Source organism: Neolamprologus brichardi, chromosome 13 (genome assembly GCF_056152115.1).
Source record: "Neolamprologus brichardi isolate AB-2024 chromosome 13, ASM5615211v1, whole genome shotgun sequence".
Lineage (NCBI taxonomy): Eukaryota > Metazoa > Chordata > Actinopteri > Cichliformes > Cichlidae > Neolamprologus > Neolamprologus brichardi.
Genome location: NC_142116.1, coordinates 14,884,732 through 14,909,512, shown reverse-complemented (window position 1 = coordinate 14,909,512; position 24,781 = coordinate 14,884,732). Strand labels below are relative to the sequence as shown.

The 24,781-nt window shown below is 38.6% G+C and overlaps 1 protein-coding gene across 1 annotated transcript; it reads left to right on the top strand.

Moving 5' to 3' along the window:
* The first annotated feature begins 4,352 nt into the window (after positions 1-4,352).
* chst3a (carbohydrate (chondroitin 6) sulfotransferase 3a) lies at positions 4,353-10,617 on the top strand. The gene is made up of 4 exons (XM_006783827.3): positions 4,353-4,788; positions 6,741-6,897; positions 8,118-8,654; positions 8,922-10,617. Exons 2-4 carry the CDS (start codon positions 6,755-6,757, stop codon positions 9,616-9,618), a joined length of 1,377 nt encoding a protein of 458 aa, XP_006783890.1. The 5' UTR covers positions 4,353-4,788; positions 6,741-6,754; the 3' UTR covers positions 9,619-10,617.
* Positions 10,618-24,781: the final 14,164 nt, after the last annotated feature.

The window sequence follows — 24,781 nt, the reverse complement described above, 5'->3', positions numbered from 1 at the left end:
AAATGTAGTTTTCAACATGCTCGGACCCAATCATCCAGCCATCAAACTCAAATCCTTACACTTGCCCATTTTTCCTGCTTCTAGCACATCAACTTTTAGGACAAAATGTTCTGTTGCTCCTTAATATGGGATGGAACAGTATCCCACTCACTAACAAGTGAAGAGATAGTCAGTGTTATGCCTGATGTGTGTTTATAGATAGCCTTTTATATCCACATTTCTATTGCATAGCTTTCTACTATCTACTTTATAAGCTCAAAGTGCAGACCAAAAAACAAGAAGGAAAAAAAATTCCATTTGTTTTTCATTGGCAGATGTTATATGTTTCTTCCCCACTTGGAAAAATAGGTCAAGTATACAAAAGCATTGTTTAATTTCTATGCATACCATTAAAACACTTTGCATGAAAGAGGATTTACACACGTGAATAAAGCATTTCAACATCCAGTCTCGTGCTGATATTAAATCTACTATATATAATCTGAGCTTTTGTCCTAGAACTTATAGTGGATAACATGTTCTAAGTGTGTGCGTAATTCACGAATGTTTTCACTCAGAAAAACACAACACACAGATGCAGAACATCAGGAGCATTAGTACAATTTAATATCACTGACCTCTGACAGCAGTTAAATTCTCAGCATATATGATGAAAGCTTTCGGACTGGGCATGTAAATATCCAGCATTCAAAGAGATCAATCATTTTCATGCCTTTTGAAACTCTTACACAATATACTCACTGAAAACGGTCACATGTCAAGTTACTTCTGTGTTGGTAGTTAGGGTCATGCCTCCAGCTTTAATTTTTTGTAATACTGACGGATGGCATGCATTAAACCACTGTTCTCTAATCTGTACACATGTCATCCATGGAGCCTAACTCTGGTAATATAAACTACATCAGATGTAAATATGAAGCACAGTTAGCACTTACATTGTGGTTGTAAAAAAGCCCAACTGAGTTATGGCACGTAACATTATGTAGGTTCAAAAACAAGTACTTTATATGTGTGCTTATATTTAATAATAGTCATATGAATGCTATGATGGTTTTACATCTTCCCAATGATGAGTGTAAAAAGTATGGCTAAAAGTTCACTGTTTTATAGTTTCTAGAATTGTGATTTCAATTATTGTGATATATGTGATAAGCTTCTGATTGCTGGTGACAGGCCATAAGGATGCCCAAAGGAATTTTAGGGCCATGCCTAATCACTAAGACTAAACCTGCCTCGGTGTAACCTGAACCATTTGTACTAGCTGCCAACAAATGACAATGATAAGCTTCCAGATGGGTCACATTTGTCATACCATATTTTTGAATGGGTTTATGTTAACATAAGAGATTTAGCATCAAGATAAAAACATAAAAAGATACATTTAAGGAATAAAGAGCAGCAGAAGACGAACATGTTGTATCACAAAACAAAGCAAACACGGCAAGAGAGTTCTTTCCAAAATAAAGGTCAAACATGGATTCAATCACTTATAGCTTCTGAATATGTGTAAAACACCTGCATGAAGAATCGTTCAAACCAAGTATTAAAAAGGGGAAGCTCTTCAAGTTTCATTATTTCTCCATAAAGCGTTACAGTTACACTGGATTTTTTCCTTTCACATATTGCAGCTACTGTCTAGTGACAAAAAATAAACCCTAAATTATAAAATGCCAAATGAAAACACTGATTTACACAAAAGAAAGTAAGCAAACTAAAACTGTAGCCAGCTATTTTACAAAATTAAAATGATAGCTGAAGCATTTAAATACATTTTATTTCAGATTCCATGTAATGATGATCATATGACTGAATGTTTCTGCCATGAACATTTCAGCTTGTTGTACAGGATTAGAGTACATAGCTCATATTTAGAACACGTTTTTGGCCATTTATCAAGATGCGATGTTGACAGAGAGAGCTACATGTAGAATTAGTTTGGCTCTGTTTCTGTACATGTCTCTGAAACGTGAGAGTCTGGAAAAAGGACTAGTGAACATGTAGATATGTTTATCACTAAGACGAAGAATATTTTGGATTAATCTTGTTGGATTTGAAAGAATCTCAAGCATACCAAAGATACACTCAAATCATATATTTTTATTCCCTGAAAACAGACTTGTGGGTTTATACGGTATCTGGAGAGCTTGATATGTTTAACATACATTGATAAAATTCCAGTTATAACAAACTGCCCTTTCCCCCCTGCTTAAAAAAATAAATGAAAGGAAAATCATGTATTTACCTGGTCGGAAAAGGAGATTTACCAAAAATAGAAAGGGAAACTTTGAATAAACTGAACAGTACTTGTATCACTACAAGAGCACCTGTTCTCAAGCTCCCCACTTCAGCTTTGGCCCTTTGGATTATTATTGATAATCTCTAGTGTGGTTTGCCAAAGCCAAAGGTTTGCTTTCAGTCCTGGTCCACTCTAAAACTGGGTCATGCCTTTAATCTCTCCATCTACAGTATACTGTAGGTTAGCAGCCTTTCATTTTCATAAACTGCAGAATGAATGCACATTTTTTTCTGCTGGAGTAACTGTGGACTAAAATGATCATTAGCAGCTGTACAATAAGCAGTTTATATATAATCTATTAACATTTTATTTCAATATTATGGATGGGTCCTGACTACATTAAAAATAAATAAATAAAAGAAAATTTAAAATTAAAATGAGGGTTTAGCAGTGAAAAAATATCTAGGAAAACAGCATCAGTAAAATAAAAAAAAATGTAGTATTCACAACAGTATTAAACTAAAGCCTAAAGTAATGTTAACATATGCAGAAAAATGCACAAAATATGGGTATGGTGTGCTTACCTAGTTTGTTGTTTTCAGGGAATGAAAATATATGATTCTTTGGTATGCTTGAGATTCTTTCAAACCCAAAATGATTAATGAGGATGACAATGCAATCTGACAAAAAAAAAATTCACAATGAATTAAACACTTTAAGCCCTGACAGGAGCGGAGGAGTTCAAACTAAGCATTTGCTCTCTGATGCACTGGTCCATACTCTGCTTTTACTTTGCTGCCCCCAAGTGGTACAAATCAGATGGTAAACACTACATGTAAAAATAAACAGGTCTGTTTATTTGGCGTGCGTTTGCTTGGATACAGTTTAGAGACAAGACAAAACAAAACAAAAAACAAGCATCTATCTCAAACAGCGGGTCAACTGTAGTAGGGAGTATCTAGCTGTTATATACTTATACAACCACATCTGTAGATGTGTTCTGGACCTTTTTGCCAGCATACATGTAACAATAATAAGCATACATGTAACAATAATAAGCATACATGTAACAATAATAAGAATAGCAATGTTTACCAGCACCCCACAGACAATGTGAAAGTACATTGTACACAGTACTGCATTATGATTCCATACAAGTTCTTTGAAAATCGACCGGCTCTGTGAAATTGAGGCAATACTAACTAAATACACACACCTGCTTTTGTGACATGCTTGAATGACAGGAAATAAATAGCTTATTAAAGCTACAGCATCTGCAAAAAGCCTTTTTTGCTGTGCTCTGCTGTTTCTTGCAGTGTAAAGGTCAGCACTGCTCTTCAAAGTAGCAAGATAGGATGCTAATAAAACGAGCTGCTTAACCTACCCCTACCAAATATAGCTATACAGTAATCAAACCAGTGCAGCAGGATATAAACGGGAGTACATCTGCAAAGTCTCACCTGTAAGAAATGAATTATTTTACACTGCAACAATCGAAAGCAAAGACTGCTTTCTTGTTTTTCTTTGTTTGAATTATTTTCTTGTGGTCTACAGCAGAAGAATAGGCTCCGCTCATTCATTGGGAGTGACTAGGACAAGGACAAAATTAGAATTGAATATATCACCGGGACTGTTCAGGTTGAGTGGTATGAAGACAAAAAGAAGGAATGCTGTGATGGTTTGGACATGTACAGAGGAGGGATAAAGGATACGTTGGACAAAGGATGTTAAAAATGGAGCTGCCAGGCAGGAGGAAATGAGGAAGACCACAGAGAAGATTCATGCATACTGAAGGAGGACATGAAGGAGACTGGTGTCACAGAGGAGGATAAGATAGGGTGAGATGGAGGCAGATGTGTGGTGAGCAGCTTAGTCATGTCATGACCACATTGACTGCAACTTAAAGACAAACATCAACAAAGTACATTTATTTATACATTAAATTTTTAGGAGCTATTTTAGTACACAATAAGTTTTACTATAGCCCACTTTAGCATGAATGATTCGCGCAGCGCGACGAAGCTTTACCTCTGACAGGAGGTTATTTTAATAGGAAAGGTTCGTTGGAATCACGTGACCTTGCCAAGCAACACAGGCTGTCCGGGCGAGAGTTAGGGGTGCCGTGAAGCGTGGCCAGCTCGCTCCTCGTGTCGTGGTGTCCAGCACGAGAGAAAAGTTGGAGAAAAAGTTTTGTAAGAGGAAATACTACGCTTTAACTAGATTTAGGCAACACCGGTGCTTAATTACTTTCATGCGGTTTATCGTTTCCTCTTTTTTTGCTTTACTTTTTAAATCAGTCAGATTTAATTTAAAAAAAAGTATATATATACATATGCTTTCGCACTGGTCACTCTTTTTAGTCTTCGTAATATCAATGTTTCTGTACGAAGCCTCTGTGCTACATCTGGTGGAGGAGAGCAGCCCGAAACCGCGGATAGTACAATGAAGCCGTGCATCCATCTCCGAGACAAAGCAGCAGGATGCTACGAAAGGACGGTATTTCTCACAAATCAGGGACATTTCACTTGAACTCACCAAGAGGCCAAACAAAGGTTTGTAAGACACACCATCTGAACATCACCGCTTCTCATTTTAGTGGCTGCAAATCGCGAAATGGTTAAACAGCGCATATGCAGAGCCGTCGACTCGCACGGGCTTGTAAACATCCTCTTCCTTTTGCTAAAAAGGATGTTGAATTGAGTTTGCTAACCTATTGTTTCAACCTCAAATGCGCAGATTGTTTTCTGTGATAACAGCAGAAATATGCTGCAATAAACTGCATTTCCGTTTACCCCACTTTCCATTACACATATCAATTTCTTATTTAAATAAATCAAATATATGAAAGAATAATGCTTTGATTCCTGCTCATTATATACTGTATTAATACTGTGCAGAAGTATTCAGTAGTCTGTATTTATTCTGGATCAGTAGATGGTACAAATTACACTGAATTAAAATCCCCCTCCCCCCCATGAACGACTGCCAGTGCCATAGTATTGAGCACACCACACACCACACATAGAGGGGTGCAAGTGTGAAACGGTGGTAAACAGTGAAATTAAAGTCAGTCAGTTACATAGAAATAATAACACCTGTGCAAACTATAATGGCTCTCAGTATTTGCCTATAGCACCTCATTGTTTACACTTGCACTCCTGCAGGAACAGCAAATCTTTCTGTGAGACTTTTTGGCTTTTAACATCTCCATGAAATGCTGCTTGGAGGCTTTGAAGGCAGCCATTAATGTAATTTGTAGTGAGATGATAAACAGAGTGATGTGTGTTTCTGCCTGAGCAGATAGTCAGATTTGCCAAACGCTCCAGTGACTCTTGAATATGTAAAAGTGCTCATCTCAAGCGCTTCAGCCTGACAGTTTGACGGCTTTGCCGTATTAAACTAAGATAATTGGGGGATATTTACTCACGGAGCACACAATCATTTCACAAACTACTTGAAAACGGCATTTTTTCCTTTAATTATATGCTTTGTAGAAATTATTCACTCTCCTGACAGGACCAAATGGCATGTGTGTGCGTGTCTACATTTCTTTCTCAGCAACACGAAAACGGCATTATTCAGAGTTAAGAAATTTGTTGTGCTGAATGATTTCAATTAAAATTCATTGTCAATATGGTTAACTTGTTTTCAGAGGAGCACTATGACACCAGTGTGGAATGTCTTCCTAACTGGTTTTCCTTGTTATCCATGCCAGCACAGCTCAATATTCCCAAAGCATGGAAGGATTACTGCTTTAGCTTATGACACTGAATAGTATTGGAAAATATCATGCTCCGACTTACCCAGCTGTCTATGCTGATAAATTAAAAAAAAATAATTGAGAGTTAGAATTGAAGATTACTGAACTGAAAACCTGCTGAGGCTTGTGTCTTAAAGGTTACTCCACAGCATGGGAAAGCTTTTGGTTTCTAAGAAGGACATGCTGGTGATAAGATGATGATAAGATGACCCAATTCATCAACAGAGACAGTTATAATATGTGTAAAGCTCTACTCAGTTTCCCACGATGTCTTGGATTTGGCTTAATGTTGAATCACTGGGAGTGTTGAAGGAATACTTTGCAGTCTGACTGTTTTAGCCCCTGTACCTCCTGTTTTTGTTTACCCCCCTCCTTTTTTTTAGCCTTTATTTGACACATGCAGAGTGAGACGGATTTGAACCCAGGCCTCAGCTGTAGGCCTCTGTTGCCTGTTCCAACATTTGTCTTTTAACTTATGCCATTCTCCAATCCTGGTGAGAAGCAATAGTGTCATTTTCTGTAACTCTAAGAAATAAGACAAACAAATTTGTAAAAGCTGTTGCTGTTGCACAAGCACCTCAATATAGTTGAAATGTCAGAGCAGCACAAATGCAACCACATATTGGTTAGAGATTAAATATAGACTGGTTATGTTTCGGTTTGTCTTTAAGCACCAAGGAAGCTCTGTGATTACAGAAATAGCACAAGAACTAACATCCTATTTTTATTTGTCTTTTTTTTTAGAATGAAGCCTCTGCATGACAAGCTATGACCCACAGAACAGCATTGTAGAGCTCACATTGCAAAGGGAAGACTTAAGAATGAAGACCAAGTATGCAATCGTCTTTATCTGTATTGTGGCCCTGGTCATCATTGAAAAGGAAAGCAACATCCTCTCTAGGTAAGAGTATGGAGAAGAGTCTGTAAGAATCTGCATTTACTTTAAATTTTATATTATATTTGTGCAAATCAGAGGAAAGCTAAAGGGATCTTGTACTTTTTGGGAGGTGTGTTTCCTTTCTTTCCAATAAAATACATATTAAGACCCAGCAGTCTACCTTAGCTTAGCTTGCCTTGATGTAAAGACTTCAGATGTGGCGTTGCCCTGCCCAGATGTGCTTGCCAGCATGTTTCCATGCTTCAGATGAATGCACCTTCTTGATTTAACAATCATAAGAACAATAATCTTAACCCTAAAGCAGCATAAAGCCGGGCAGAATATAATTCTCAGGTGTGAGTTGTCTCACAGGGAGAGTTTGGTGGGGAGATTTAAACCTAAACCTAAACCTAAACTAGGTTTAAATCTGGGACTCCCCACCATTTGACCTTAGAACTGAAGAAGCTTCTCGGATGAAAGGTGAAACGTCTTCAAGCAACTTAAAGAAGTCCAGACGCTTTTCTTTGCAAGCTCCTTTGACTAGCACCACTGACGAACAATGGGCTGTGAGGTTAGTTCATTGATCATTAATATGCAAACTGTCATGACCATTGATCAACAACCCCATTGATCAGTGGCCATTGATCAATGGCCATGAGTACCATTCACAGATAGTTGGGGAATGGCTGCAATCACAGCATTGTAAGATGGTGAAAGATCTACCCTTAGGCCCCCTCCTCGATTTAGAGATGGTCTTCTCCGAATCGGTCATCTATGAATCAAGTTGGGGGCCAAAGGGTAGATCTTTAGGTAGGTTTACTTGGTTTAGCAGTTGTAAATATTTTGTGTTTTTGTACTGTTGTGTGTTTTAGTCATGTTTTTGTGAAGGAAATTTATAATTTCTTTTGTTTTAATTTGTTATGTACTTTTATTTTGAAAGGACTGGGTTGTAGTTGTACCATGCTTTGGAAGGTGGCCTCATGTGTCAGTGTCACTGATAACTGATCGGGGTTCCGCCTTCCTGTAGGCTATATACAGATATATATATATATATATATATCTTTTTACCTTATAAAAATCCTCTGTGCCTCAAAAGTGCTCTCACCCTTGCTGGTTGTTTTAGTTATAACTCAGACATGCAATGCAACTATCAGCTAAATAAAATATATAAAAAAAATAATAAAATGTAACACCTTATGGTTTGCCAATGGATATTTTATAATGAAGTCTATTTATCTTGTCAGGGTCTCTGACAGATTGATCCAGAGGCAGATGCCGCAGCAGCAGGATTTCAGCAACATAACACAAAAGGGCTCCTTGATGGCACTCAAAATGCTGCTGTCGCGACTCTCTGGTACAAAGAGGGATAGCTCAAATTTCTCAGAGGAAGAAGAGGAGGAAGAACTGGATGATTCGGGGACATACAGCTACGCCGGTGGCCGTAAGCACGTATTACTCTTGGCCACCACACGGACAGGTTCCTCATTTGTGGGGGAATTTTTTAACCAGCACGGGGAGAACATGTTCTATCTGTTTGAGCCGCTGTGGCATGTCGAGCGCATGCTGACCCCGGCTGCAGAGGCAAACAATGGGACAGTGTTGTCGGGAATTTACCGAGATGTACTCCAGGGGCTTTTCCTGTGTGATTTCTCACCTCTTGAGAAGTTCATCTCTCCCCCACCTCAGGACCATGTCACCCCATCTCTTTTCCGCAGAGAGTCTAGTTTATCACTCTGTGAAGAACGGGTCTGCAGTCCTGTAATCAGAGATGTTTTTGAGAGGTATTGTATAAGTTACAAATCCCAGTGCTGCTAATCAAGCCTGTAATCTTTATTTATGCAGCTGCAAAAGGAAGGGCCTGATGGCCATGACACTACTTTAACACTAAGCTATCGCCTGTGTGTCTTATTAATAATATTCCCAATGTTCTTCTGCATGACAACAGAGAAAAAATATGAATTTAGTATATGCATGACATATTAATATTCTCACTATTCAGTTTTGTAAAATGCTTTTTATCATTTAAAAACGTTATCGTCTTGTTTTAGGTATCACTGTAAGAGTCGTCGCTGTGGGCCACTGAACCTAACTCTTGCATCTGAATCCTGCCTTTCCAAACAACACCATGCCATTAAGACTGTTCGTGTGCATCAGCTGGACACACTGCAGCCTTTGGTAGAGGACCCTCGCTTGGATATCAAAGTTATCCAGCTAGTTCGAGATCCAAGAGCTATCTTAGCATCGCGCATGGTGGCGTTCTCTTCAAAATATCACACGTGGAAGGCTTGGGCGCAGAACGGCCAGGTGCCTGAAGATGATGAGGAGGTGAAGAGGCTCAAAGGAAACTGTGATCACATTAGGATGTCTGCAGAGGTTGGACTGAGCCAACCTCACTGGCTCAGGAACCGCTACATGCTGGTCCGCTATGAGGATATCGCCCTCTACCCTATGCAAAAGGCAGAGGAGATGTACAAGTTTGCAGGGATACCATTTAGTTCCCTGGCCAGGGAGTGGATACTGAGGAACACCCAGACCACACAGAAAGCCAGCGGGATTTACTCCACGCAGAAGAACTCATCAGAGCAGGCAGAGAAATGGAGATTTACAATTCCCTTTACATTGGCTCAGGTAGTTCAGAGAGTGTGTGGACCCACCATGAAGCTGTTCGGGTACAGATTTGTGAATGATGAAACGACACTGACCAACAAGTCCATTAGTTTGCTTGAGGATAGATTATTTAATTAATCAGGAGGTCAACATACAGCTGTGAAGCTGCAAAATGCTGCATGGCATGCAGGGCATGTGAGCCAGCAGAAGCCATTACTGTTCAGATCAAAACTGTTAAACAAAGGTGCCATAAAAATACAAACAAAGGTGCCTCACATGTAGGCCATACAGTAAGATGCTCGCCAATGATGTGCCTCATTAAAATAATGAAAAGCTACTTGATAAAGGGAAGTATTTATTTGCATACTGTGTTCACTGAGTAGCCTGAAGATTAAACTTTGTTTCATGCTCTTTATTTCATTTAGAAATAAAACAAGCATAGATATCAAGGCCAAATGTGACAGATTGTTATGTAGGATTTTTTTTTTTTTAAATCTTTGTCATGGTTGAATTTTAAGTGACAAACTTAAAGTGAAAGTTATGTGCATATGTTATCTAAGGGAAATTTTGTCTTAGAGGATCCTAAGACCTTTTCTTAATAACACCCAGTTTGGCTGATTTCATGTTTTTATACATCAGCATTCGTCTAGGCATTTGCTAGAGTTACGTTCAAGTAGACATGATGTGCTGTGATAGAGTTTTACAAATCTTACTCAGGAAAAGTATGTTGTGTCTCGATGACAAGCATTGATATTTTCTCAACATTGATATTTTCTCAACAGTGTGCTGTGTAAGAGAATAGGTTCTTCTTTTGAAAACTCTGAGATTAGAGAGGATAAATTAAGATTTATTTATCAATTTAAAGATGATATATGAGAAGTAGTAACACTCATATCTATATGAAATATCTACTCAACTATTTTTTTGTTTTGTTTTTTTATTTCTAGCCAGCAGCCTTAACTGCATCTGTATTAAAGTATTTCCCACTTCTCTAAACGTCCAAGTAGGTTTTGTTTAATTTTGTTGCTTGCGTGAGAGCTGATCTGTTCTTATGTTGGTCATTAAATGTAAGTTTTTTTTGTTTTCTTTTAAATCACACAACAACTCAAAGTAATAAAATCACCCCAAAATATTAAGACCTGCAGAATCCACCCTGTAAAGATGTGTTGTGTTTTGATGTGACCTGTGTAGGTTCACTCACTGGCCGATTCATTTGGTACACTTGTTCAGCTGCTTGTTAAAACAAATATCTAATCAACCATTCACATGGCAGCAACTTGATGCATTTAGTTATGTATGCTGAAGTTCAAATTGAGCATCTGAATGGGGAAGAATGGTGATTTAAGTGACTTTCATGCTGTTGGTGCCAGATACGCTGGTCTGAGTATTTCAGAAACTGATCTGCTGGGATTTTTCCAATAACCATCTCTAGGATTGAGGGGAAATGATCTGAAAAAGAGAAAATATCCAGTAAGTTGCAGTTCTCTGGAAGAAAATTCCTTTTTGATGCCAGAGGCCAGAGGGTAATGGCATGACAGGTTTGAGCAGATAGGAAAGCAGTAGTAACTCAAACACTCATTGAAGCCAAGCTATGCAGAAGAGCATCTTTAAGTGGAAAACCCATCGAATCTTTAAGCAGATGGGTCAAAACAGCGGAAAACCACATCTGATGCCAATCCTGTCAGCTACAAACATGAAACTCAGGCTATGGGGCAAAAAAGATTTTAAAATTGTTATCTGATCTTATGAATCTAAATTTCTGCTGTGACATTTGGGTGGTAGGTCAGAATTTGGCATAAACAACCTGAAAGCATAAATTCATTCTGCCTCGTGTCAATGGGTCAGCCTGGTGGTAGCAGTTTAATGGTGTGGGGGGATAGTGTTTTAGCATGCTTTAGACCTGTTAGTACCAGCGGAGTATTGTTTAAACACCACAAGCTTCCTTGAATATTGTTGCTGATATTCAAGGAATAACAAGGAATGGACACATGGAAGATAACCATCTTCCATTTGTCCATCCTCTGATGGCTGTTTCCAGCACAGGAGGACCATGCAACAAAGTTCAAATCATCTTAAAACTGGTTTCTTTAACATGTCACTGTCCTCAAATGGCTTCTAAAGCCACCAGATTTCAATCCACTCCTTTTGGTATGCTGTGGAATGTGAGAGTCGCATCACAGATGTGATATCTGCAACCACTGTGAGATGCTATCAATGCAATATGAATCATAATTTCTGAGGAATGCTTCCAGCATCCGGCTGAATCTATAACACATTGAACTAAAGCAGTTTCAAGTAGGGCTGTGCGATATGACCAAAATCTCATATCCCAATATAAGAATTCTATCGTCCTGATAACGATATAAATCACAAAAATGTAACATTTTCTGTAAATTCTGTGACTCTCGGGCAGCTCGACTTGCGTGAAGTGTTTCCAGCTGCGCGTCGCGTACCTGGAGTCGAGTGTTTTAAATGATGCATGAAACTATACATTTTTAGACATAAGTTGTAACGGCCGCCGTTTTCTTTGTGAGTATTTATTATACAGCGTGCTGCGGGGAAAAGCCTGTTCTAACATTTGAGTCTAAGGTTTATTTTTATTTTTTTTAGCACCTGGCAGCAGTTTTTTTTTACTTCTCATCCGTAAATAATCTGCATCTTTCACATGATTCAATTTTGAAAAGTCTCAACAGGATCTTGAGCTTTATTGTGAAAGGTTTATGTGGAAGATAAACAAGCGGATACGCGATGCTGTTACCGTCGTTGTAAAAACAGGCGCTTGTCCGTCTGTAGTGTGGTTATATTAAATAAAAGAGAAAGAGAGAACTTTAAGAAATGAATATAGCCACTACAGTGACCATCAAAACGATGAAAAAATATTGCGGTAAACAGTTTATTTTGTGACACCACAAAACAAACGATAGCGTAAAATGAAACGATAGACGTTTTTATATCGTCATCCGATATATATCGTTATATCGAACAGCCCTAGTTTCAAGTAATAGCAAGATATACCTAATGAAGTGGCTGATGAGTGTATACAGCCTACGACTTTAAGTGAAACCCAGGTGGTGCTGGCTTAACTGTCAGTCTTGATAAAATATGAAGTTAAGCACTGTGACTTCAGATAAATGGCAACATTGTGCTCAGTTTCGCTGTGGCTTTATTGAAGCAGCTGTGAAAGGCATATGTTTCAGAATTTCATGGAGCTTCACTTACCTTCATTTTAAAAACATACATATGAATTCATATATATGTGTGACATACTGAAGCCGGAACAACCAATTTTGTAGCTCAAACAGTGGGTGTAGTCACAGTGCAACATAGTATGCATTTAACTAATGCAGCTATTCGGAGTGGGAATACATGCAGTTCCTTTTTTTTGGTGGGGAGGAATACAGATGTGCAGTTTCTCCCTGTTTATGGATGATTGTAAATATGTTAATAAGGAACAGAGGCTATTGCCAACATAACTTCAAAGTTTTTGTTGTGGCCAAAAATTCAAAGAAAGTCAGGAAAAGTTTGAGTCGAAGTCAATTCACCAAAGGAAATCTGTTCTTAAGTCTTACTTTGGCTAATTTAGTTAGTTGCACATTTTAGTTCTTTGAATACTGAAATACTAAAATTGTTCTTTTTTTACAGCTCAGATGTAGTTCTTTCAAATGCACAGTCTGCCATTGAAGTGCTATTTTAAGGGGGCATATAAATATTTGAATTTCAGGAAATGATTTGGTGCTCAGGGGAATCAGGTATTAAGTTGGCATTTTTGTACATTAAATCTGACGTAAGCACAAACCACACATCTGGTTATCAGCAATGTAACAAAGTAAAATAACTTCTGCTTTCGATTTAGATACATTTTACTGAATTAACCGAACAGTGGGAAAACTTGACAGAACGATAGAGCAGTAAGTTGTACAGAATGTGATTGGTAAGCAAACACTGGCACTATGTTTACTACAGTCATTGCTTTGATATCCAACTATCCGATCAGCTTATTTTGCTTGGAATGGAAGCAGTTTGAGAATGAAATGGCCAAAATGCAAATTCATGTGGAATTGTTGATGTAGTTCAGCTGCATATTAAAATACACACTGCTGCTGCCTGTGATCCTCTAAAGGCTTAGTGTGAGTAAAGCAGAAACAGGGAGCCCATTCAGGCCTGCATTCCGTCTATCTGCCTCACATCTCAGCTGAGAGAGAGCACTTTAGAGTACACAGCTGTTGGTCAAGCTGATTTTCTCCCAGATCATTTCCCTGATGTTATTTCCACAGCAGAGCAGCAGCTGTTTCTTCCCTGCAAATGAGAAAAGGCTTCCACAATGGGTCATTGAAGAGTTGAACCTGGCAATGTGTCAGGTTTTCTCAAGGTATCCAGTGTTTTTGACCAGAACTCAGACCAACTTAGTTACACTCACTGAGCTGAAATACAACCTTGTCTTTTCACTTTGCCATGTGTTTATAATTGCTAATATTTTGAAAGTTTTCCTGACTTTGGTTTCAAGTGTTTTTAACTGACACACTCGACTTGTTGGGCCTGGTTTAAGCCCCTGGCTATCACTGAGGAGGAGCAAGTAACTCATACTATAAGGCTGTATTTTGGGTTATTATTATTATTATTTTTATTATTATTTGGGTTATTATTGTTGATGATCTGGGCAGAAAAATAAATTTTGAACTTCTGTTTGTAAAATTACACAATTACGTTCTCTTAACTGTAACTTGCAATGCATTCAATCATATTGCTCAAAGTGAGTACAGAAAAGAAATTCTTTGAATTTCTTCAGCATTTGCATGTGGGGTAATGTTGAGATAGCAGGCCACATGCATTAATGGCATTAAATAAAATCATAAATATAATGTTTTGAATGTAAAAATATAAGCATTTTCTGTTGTTTAATCGATACTGTTGACTATAATATTCTATAAGGGAAAATTTAGAGCATGCTGCAGGTATTACAGGTACTGAACTGCAATGGTTTGTTCCATATCTATTTATTAGACTCCAATTTGTTCATATAAATGGAAAGTCCTCTTCACACACTAAGGTTATTTATGGACGTCGACAGGATCTGTGCTATGACCAGTTCTGTTTGCATTATACGTGTATCATTAGAAGGCATAGCATACATTTTCACTGCTATTTATCTATTCATGAAGCCAGATAACAAACACAAATTAGTTAAACTGCAGGAATGTCTTAAAGATACAAAGACCTGGAGGACATCTAAACTGAAGTTACTGGCCCTAGAAATCTTGGTTATCTAACCAGATACTTACTGTAGATGGCATTACCTTGGCCTCCAGTAACTCTGTGAGGAACCTTGGAGTCATTTTTGATCAGGATATGTCATTCAATGCACATATTAAACAAATATGTAGGACTGCTTTCTTCCATTTGCGCAACACCTTTAAAATTAGAAATATCCTGTCTAAGAGTGACGCTGAAAAAACTAGCTCATGCATTTATTACTTCTAGTGTGGACTACTGTAATTCATTATTATCAAGATGTCCTAAAAACTTCCTGAAAAGCCTTCAGTTAATCCAAAATGCTGCAGAAGAGTCCTGACAGGGACTAGAAAGAGAGCCTTTCTCTCCTATATTGGCTTCCCTTCATTGCCTGTTAAATCCAGAGTTGAATTCAAAATGCTCCTCACATACAAGGTCTTGAATAATCAGGCCCCATCTTATCTTAATGACCTGACTCTCTTCCACAGCATGTCTTTCGTCTTGTCTTCCTCCCCTCACGTCAACCGGTCATCTGCCGCGACCGGTTGAGCCCTGAGCTCGGTTCGGCCGGAGGTTTCTTCCTGTTAAAAGGGAGTTATTATTATTATTATTATTATTATTATTATTATTATTATTATTATTATTATTATTATTATTATCATTACTGAGTTTCTGTTTTGGTAGCTTGTGAAGATGCAGATTTTTAGATCTTTGCAATTCATAACAACCTGAATGTTCACCTTATTACTGCACACACAGATTCAATGAGTCAGCTTGTGCTCGAGAACGAAGGGGTGGAGAGTGAGCTAATGCAACAGGAAACCCACCCCCACCTTATCAACTTTTTCGGACTCTTATCCATGATCCTCCTCTTTCAGACATCTCCTTTGAGAATTGTTCTTCTTTCAGCAGGGGAGTTTACTTGACTCATATCGCAATTGAAATCACATGGTTTTGTTTCTGTTCCTATGTTGAGTTTTCTTTTTCTTAAGGATTATGACACATAATTTTAGCTTAAGTAATTCTGTGTCACACAATCCTTATGCTTCCTCCCAGTCCCTCCACCCCTCATGCACACATTTTCTTCACCCCTACTTTTCTTTAAGCACACTCAGGCTCCTCTTTCTGGCTGCCTGTCGTTGGAAGGTAAATAAATCCTGTGGTTGGGGTGGAACACTGAGTGCCCTCATATGGCTCTGGAGGTACTGTGCCTGAAAGAAGCCTTGTGTTTGATTCTGCAAGGTAGATTCACTCAACCATTCCCTGCCCACGAACAGAAATGGTGCTCTGTTGGACCACCTCTAAATAGAAATGGAGTCCTTATAAATATGATTTCAGTCTAAACATAAACTTGACCTGTTCTAAAATATATTCTCCTGTTTTAGCTATATGCAATAATAATTTTGGATATGTAATGTTGAATAAAAGCTGTGATATATCTATGTTGGCTACATATTATAAAATTCTGCTGTTTTGCTTTAGTCCTGCAGAGGGCAGTAGACCCCAAAGGATCAACGTGCATCTCCTGTATGTGTGTCTGTGTGGGTGTAAATAGATCATACGACTGTACAATATGTGTGTGAGCAGTGTGGAAATGCATATATGTATGCGTTATTATGCATGTGGGCATATTTGCATTTGCATGTCTGTGGGGCCTCTTTCTGGTGACTGCTCATCCGTACAGCTGTAATTGTTGTGACGCATTATCTTCCTCATTAGACGGAAGTTTTCCTGCTGCTTCGAAACAAGCAGAAGAAGGCTCCTGCTTATGCCTGCTTCTCTTTCTCAATCCATTGTTGGGCTTTCTGTTCCCTTCACCTTATCCCTGGAGCTCAGTGGCATGGAAGTGTGAAACATGTCCACATCAAAGAGGGTGCAGGCCAGCACTAATCCGCAAATAATGACGGGCAGGCAGGGTTGAGTTTAACACACATGTCCCCTTATAATCTGGGACGGTATAGAGCAGTCCCTCATGAGGTTGTCGTTGTACAGCACTTCTACTTCTGATAAAGATGAGTTAGAACCGTCACGGGAGTCACAGAAGGGAAACGGATTTCAAGACACCTTTAAAAAGTCGGGTCTTATGTTTTGTTATTTTGTTGAGGCTGCTGAGTGTGAAGGCTCACACACACACACACACACACACACACACACACACACACACACACACACACACACACCCCTCTACCTTTTAACTGTCAGGTGGACAGGCCCTCAGGGGGAATTCTTCCAGACTCACCTGTATTGTTTCTTCTGCTCTTCCTGTTTGAGGAGTCTGTGTTGTTTGAATACAATGGGGTCAGGGAAATCACAGCACCTGTCAGACAGACACTCCATCATTGTGACAGGGAGGACTGGCAACAAATGGCACAAATGCTCACAACCGAATAACCCCATTTTCTTCCATTAGAGAGCAAAAATGTATATAGAACCTTGATTAGCAGAGTACATTTCATTCATATTTTGCACTTGTCCCATTCTCTTCAGTACAGGTTTTCATTTTTGCAGCTCAACAAACCACCTTGTCTTTATCCTGTCTTTGTGTTGTACAGAGACAAACCTGTAACAGCACACAATAATTGGATTATAAGTTGTCAGCGCCATATTTACGATTTTAAATCCCCAGTACAGGTTTTTCGGGGTTTTGGTAACAGCTGGTAATGTTTCTAATTAAGCCAAAAACAAATAAATGAAGAAATAAGTCCAGCCACTTGGGGGCAGGGGAAACAAGTTGCAAACAAAACATTGACAAATCATCGCCTTTTCAACTGATATAACAAATTCTTTTCAAAGATTTGGTAATTTACACAAGGAGAAGTGACAGAGCAATGCTGACGGTCATGTGGCTGTCATTTGCCACATCTTGAAGTACAATGTTTACTCTTTTAGCCTTTCTTTTGGTCTCTTTATGACCTCCCAAGGGGAAATCTCTGGCTCTTTAATTGCTGAAAGCTCCACAGTGTTCACCAGCTTTGTTGTTAAGCATGCTTCCCTGCAATTTGATACTTAGCAAATAAAGTAGGCTATATTGTATTTATTAACTTATCGAGGCTGAATAAGATGCAAAGGCACAGAGTTACCAGCAGAACAGCTAACAAACTAGGCATATTTGAAAACTATCATAAAGCTCAGCAAAGCAGATCCAGGTGATAATTTTGTCATTTTTAGTTATTACAACTATTCTGCAAGACAAGAAACATGACATCAAATCATAAGCTTGAAGAAATTTAAAATTAAATATATGATATTTTTCTATCCCATCAGTCATTTTAAGTCCTCTTTAAGTCTCAAGTCTCCCACTTGTCCAAACCCCAAGTACCATCATTGTTTAGTACTACTCAGCACACCCTGATTGATGGGTCTTCCCATCAAGGCTAGCCCAAAGCAAATCCATTCTGGAGATTCTCACTGTTACCTTATCCTGTACCATCTCCTTTGCACCTCTCTGTCAATCAGCCTGCCAGTCCAACCTTCTCGAGTTGCATACATTATGATTAGCAATTTCTACCATTATGTATCCTTCCTACATAATTCAAACTCTTGGTTCTTTCCAACTGTGGGACGGAGAGAACATGAGAGGGGAATCCCACCCTTCTTTAACAATCCCAGAGGCTTTGTCTCGAGTGAAAAAAATAATGTTGCATTTTTAATTATCCAACTACTAGATGATTTATAATTGATGAGGGTATGATTGGGGGCTTGCAGGTTTGCCCCTCCACTGTCAAGGAAATGAAATGGTGCGGGTCAGCTGCGTATGACAATTCACCGTCACTGGCTAAAACAGGGCCAGCATTTTCCCTTCCTGCTGATGAGTCTGCTCATTCAGTCGTGTTGTTTTACCCTAGTTCACTGTTGAATGTTAGTGTCAACCTGACCTTTCTGGGGTTGGTTTAAGAGAAATGTCCTACCTGTGTAACCACACTTAGTACTTCTAATGAATTATTGGCTTTGGTTGATTCTATCTATCTATCTATCTATCTATCTATCTATCTATCTATCTATCTATCTATCTATCTATCTATCTATCTATCTGCTTTCACGTGCAGCTTATACACCCAACTATATTATTTGACTAAAGAACTGCCAAGAAAACAGGTCAAAGGAACCTAACATTGTTCTTGTCTTTGAGGGGGATGTTTAGAAATGGGCAAGTAATTCTTAATCGCTGTGTTTTCATCTCCAAGCAGGACAGTAATGACCAATTCTGAGTGACTGACCATGGGAATGAGCACAGCTTAAATCCCCTTCATCCTAGTCACTCTGTGTGCTTTAGTTTGATTCCCAAACTCCACACGCACACACAGAGACACACACACAGGGTTACAGAGTTGAATCTGCTTTATGGCGTAGCCACCCTTTGATTCACCGCTCAATGAAACTTGTGACTGTTTTAATTAAGGGGAAAGTACACTGACAGTGTAGCACACGGAAATCCGCCACCATGCACATAAAGGGCGCTAATGCTTTTCTTCCTGTCAACGCAAGGCTGGCCCCCTTTTGTCGCACTGACCATTCACTTCTCATTGATTTTCTTTCCCTCTTTCTTCTGTTCTTAAGTATGGCATTGCATGAGGTCTGTTGCTAATGACGGGAAAAACATATTCAGGGCCCAGCCAGGTGAAAGACCTTCATGTGACCAGTCAGGACTGACATTTAGTGAAAACACACATTTCCTGCTTTGTTTTGTGTTCTGTTTGGGACAGTACTGCCACAGGGGATTCTTTATGGCAGCTGAAATGAACAACACAGGAAATGTGTCATGCTCTTCTGTTGTTTTGTGTGCCTAAGGGCAAGAAGAGGTTTCCCCTATTATTCTGCAGGATAAAATTAGAAAGTATCTTCACTCTCTATTTGTCTAATTCTGCATGTGAGGTATTAAAAAAATGCAATGCTCTAATCAGAATAATGTTTAGGGTATAGTGAGGAGTTATACTTTTTGGTCATCAACCAGCCAAACAGCTGACAGCGTCCGTGGGTCCTCATGTTAGTCACACAGGTACAGTTCTCTGTTGTCCTCGTTGTGGTATTTTGACAGATGTTTCACAGAGGTTTGTGTATGCTGATGTGTGACAAGTCCTCTCTTCCTCTGGGGATCAATGTCTGTCCTGTTCTCTCAGTGATCTGATGTTTATCTGCTGGTGATCAATCACACTGCTGACAGCATGAGGGTTAGTGTTACCATCCCTGCTGCCTCAGAGTGGGCATTTAGATTCAATACACAGGACAGGCAACAACTAATAATGTGTTAATCAAATATATGCCAATATGTGTTTGAAAGCTGCATAGTGTATGCACGAGTGTGGTAAATGACATACAAACTTGACACTACCTGGCATCTATCAACAAAAATCTGCTTTATTATATGAATTTTAACCTATGAATTAATCTACTTTGAATAAATGCTTACAATAAAGTTGAGATTTTAAATAATCTTCAGTAACATGTTTATTGCAGTGTTTTGACACTCTTTAAAAAAAGATTTATTAATTGCCTTGCAGACTCCACCATCCCAGCCCAAAATAAAGCCTCTACAGTGGAAATGGCCTCTCCACACTTAAAATAAATGATTGATGATGACTGCCTACTCAAAGCCAATGGGCCAAATTTTTGTTCTAAATGCAGGTGTCAGTAATCCTCCTCTGCCTCTCCAAATGAAGGTTTTAGCCCGAGGAAATGCTTGACCAGATTCTTCCCTTGCTGCATAGAAATGGTGTAATCTCTCAATTTTTGACACAGCAAATAAACACTGCACAGAAAGAAAGCCTTGCAACTTTATCTCTTACTTCCCTCTACATTGTCTTCTTGACAAGTTTCATGGGAACCTCTCTGAGGAGAGAAAAGAGGAGACATATTTCTTAGGTAACAAGCCCAAAGGGGCTATGCCCAGGGATTGAAGGTTAAGTGCATGTACTAATACTCACAAAAAGCAACTTAAAACCAGAATATAATGACCCTGCATATACTTCCTCTTGACCTTCCATTTGGTCACCATCCCCGGCGTTAAATTGCCCAACTACCGTGTTATCATCTTACATAATATGGAAAGGCAAAATGAAAGGCCCATTGATCACCTATGTCCATTATGTCATTCATAATACTGTAACTACAGCACCTAATTGGAGGTTAATGTCTTTTAAGCTCTCTCATAAATTATTCCTTCAGAAATCCAAAGTCACACTAGTAGGCCAACCTTCATTTTACTAACCACCATTTCTTCATGAAATAATCACGCCATGGCTCCAGGCTTTCAGCTGTAAACCTTTTCTGTGGTCCTGTCGGCACACTGTGCATGAGAACACATGTGAGATCCCAAACAGCACAGACATTGTCTAAACACTAGCATATTGGACCCAGGTTTAGGAGACTCATATGCTAATACTCAGAGGGCTGTTGTTGCTAACATACAAGCAAAGTGTGTGCAGTACTGGTTTCCCCAATCCATTCTCTCCAAAAAGATAGTTCCACTTTGTTGCAGGTCTCATCCAGACCCACAAAACACAGAAAGCAAAACCCTTGTGGTTGCCTGAGTATCTGAAATCCAGTCGGGTGTTCTGTGACATTCAGGCATTCAGCACTGTCATCTTTTCATAGTTAAAATTAGAACTACATGAGCTCCTTTCAGTCCTGCCAAGAACAATTTCTGATGAGCAGCCATTGATTCAGTCTATGATCGCAGACTCTTCTATTATGCACAGTTGTGACGATGCACCATTTGAATCTGATCTCTAGGGCCTCTCAGTTGTTACGAAAATCAGTCTGTGCATGCACATGATGAGAAATATAATAATTTTGTTGTTGTACATCAGAGACTACTTTGTCCACTAAGGGAAATTGCAACAATTACAGCACTTCCTATGTTAGACATCTCATTTTATTGGATTATGTTAGAAATGCTTTGCCCCTATTCCTGACATGGTTTGGTAGAAAGACAGCAACCTAAAGCCGAGGTTCAGCAGCATCAACATGATTAGACCTGCCATGCTCACAACTAACACCTCACTCACCCGAGCAAAAAGATCTGAAGTTTACTCAAAGTGAAATTTAATCAGCGTAGCAACATAAAAACAATTTTGGTTCTGCGCTTCCCTGATTGTTCATGGAAGTCCTTAAATTCTCTTTTTGCCTTCTACCCCTAAGGGGCAGCAGAGACCTGCGTTAACTCAAGGTAGCTCATCTTTGAGCAAAGACTGTCAAGTAGGGCCCTCTGTTTTTTTTTCATGATCATGAATACAACAAAAAGGAACAAAGGACCAAAGTTCAATCGGTTTAACTATTAAAGTCAAAGTATTTATTCATTAGTCATCTTAGTGAGTTTATTTATATGTATTTATCTCTATATTCTGGTCTCCAGCTAAGAACTAAACTGAGGTTTACAGATAGAACAAGTAAGGTAAGTTTAAATGGAAAACAAATCTTCTTTTTTCTGTCATACACACACAAGCTTCATTCAGAGGGCTCATTGTCCTTTCAGTAAACGGGTTGATATGGTGACACAGCTGCTGGGTGGGCTCTCTTCTGTAGAACTGGAGGGTCCTTGGTTCAAGGCTATCAAATTAAGCATCTCTGTGAAGTATTTTGTTTTATAGACTATATATAGTCTATATATATATTTACAAAGCTTTGTTGATAAACAGAATGTGGCAGTATTTTGGGTCAGGCTGTGGGATGCGACAAAGATTAATAAAAAGGTCTGCAAAGGGAGAGGGTGACGGTGAGGTTAGCTAGAGGGCCAGCGCTAGATGAAAGTGGGAACTCTCTCCCCCAGCTGTCAGCAGTTTTTAATGTGAACTTTGCTATTGATTGGCAAAGTTGTCCAGCCAGGTTCTAATACCAAACTTTTCTGGTTTGGGGCTTCTGTTTTCTCCAGTGTTGGGAGGATTGTATGGTGAGTGTTAAGAGTGTCAGGTTTGTCGTCGTCAAAATGTTCGGACTTATGGTCCATTGTATCATCACGCTTTAATGTCAGTGGCTGAGCCATGTGTTGGATTTATTCATGGGTGAAAAAACGGTGTTGTTTCATTTTTTTCCCCTAGCTGTGGAGTGGGAGTATATACTGTAATTTAAAACTTCTAGACTTCAAAGTAGCTCCAAAGAGTGTTCCCTTAACCTATTTTACTCCACTGCATGTGTGTGAAATCGGCATCTATATTTATCTCAGATACAAGTGAGGTTCCATGTAGAATACAGTAATCTTTAGCCTTTACAAAGCACTGTAATTGAATCAAGCCACGATCTTTCATCCCTGTAGTTATTTTAAGACATGAATGACACAACAAAAATTGAAATGCGCTCCCTCTCTCCCCCTTTCCATTTCAACAAAAGGTCAGAAATTCAATCACCACTGCTGCTATTGCTATAATAATATATGTATGGGAAACAGCTACAGTTACTGACCGCCAAATTCTTTGGCTGCCTGTGGTCATTTTGCCTTGCCTAAGAACAGAGGCGTTTCTTACTGAGGTTATTCATTAATCCCAGCAGGCTGAGAGTACAAGCACACGACACCAACAGATTCTTTCATTCTTAATCCAGTAACTGTGTGTTAGCAGAGTTTGTGCATTTGAAGAAATCTCTTATTGTTCAGACATTTATTTTGAATGTTTTTTTACTTTTAACTTCTTGGTTATTATAATCTTTAAAACATATGACATTGATAGATAGTAAAAGCATGTGACATTATTAAATGTACTTGTTTCAAGTGTTTTAAGGCAGCATTTAGACAGCATCTAATCAAACACTCTAAATATAATGTTAATATAAATCCATGATACACACCTTTTGTTTCTCCACTAGTGTGTGTGTACAGTATACTGAGAAAGATGGAACAATGGCAATCCTCCCTTTGTAATGGTCAATGATATATTAATATAGCACATAGTGCACATTATATAAACGGTAAGCCAGAAGACACATAGATGATCAGAAATCTCATTGTGAGCATCTTAAACACTGACAGCTATTTTCATTACATTATTCAGCATCATATTTATTTATGTTGCTAACACTATTAGTGAGATTGTTTCATGTTATAGAATGCAACATGAGTCAGAGGCAGTAAATGTGGAGATTATTCAGGAAGATATGAAATAAAAATGTAAAGGAGTGGCAACAGCATGACAGAGTATGCATGAGCTGCAAAGGAAATGTGGACTGGGAGAATGAGGTGAAGGAGGTAAATGGAGGAAGTGGAATACAGTTGAAATAAGCAGCCTCATTAATGCACCGTCACAGCTTTCATTAACTCCCAGGAACAAGGTGCACAAATATAAACCAGAAAGAAAGAGATGTAAAATTTTTTTTTTTTTTTTACAACAAACCAACTAAATCACAATCAACAGATTAGGAAAAACTTAACTATCGAGATGGTGTGTTTCACTTTGCGAGTGGCAGTGTATTAGCTTGTTTGTCAAAGAGAACCACAGAGCAGCTTGTGATAAAAAAACACACTGAGCATTTCTCTATGTAGAGTCTTTTTGCCTTATAGGACACAATAGTTGTCAGATACTGAATTTAAATAAAACAGTGCACACTTTTACAGTTACCATGTCATAAAATGTGAAAAAATTAAAATCAATTGAAATTAGAAGGGGGAAAAAAGCCAAACAAAGCTTTGTGCAAGTATTTTATATGATGTTCTTCTTTCTTTGCTTTTGTAATTTTTTTTAAAGTCGTCTTTTGCAAATAGACTGTTGCAAAGAAAAGACAAATGCTTCCTGTTGTGATATTTTTTGCCATTGTGCCTGCTGTTTCTTGCATCAGGCATTTTTAAACCCTTGCATCTATTACCTTTCACCGGGTAAATACCTAATGCTGGAAACATTTGTCAATGTATGCAGCTGGCTGAACAGAATAGATTATTAGGAAGTGAGGGGAAAAACACACTGCTTCTCCAAACAGCACAATGCTTACCATACAAAGTGTGTTTCTTTGCCTCAGACATAAAGAAGCTGTGGCGATACCAGCATTGTCCATTTGCTGGCATAAATCGTAACTCATATTCACTAACAAGAATATTAAACACTTAATTATCTAAATACATTTGGACCTACTGTGTATTAGTCAAGACAAATTA

Bases quoted from the DNA above. Each gene is read 5' to 3' on its own strand.
- chst3a (XM_006783827.3), top strand. From the start codon at position 6,755: ATGACAAGCTATGACCCACAGAACAGCATTGTAGAGCTCACATTGCAA. The intron at 6,898-8,117 runs GTAAGAGTATGG...TTATCTTGTCAG, and splicing joins GAAAGCAACATCCTCTCTAG to GGTCTCTGACAGATTGATCC. The intron at 8,655-8,921 runs GTATTGTATAAG...GTCTTGTTTTAG, and splicing joins ATCAGAGATGTTTTTGAGAG to GTATCACTGTAAGAGTCGTC.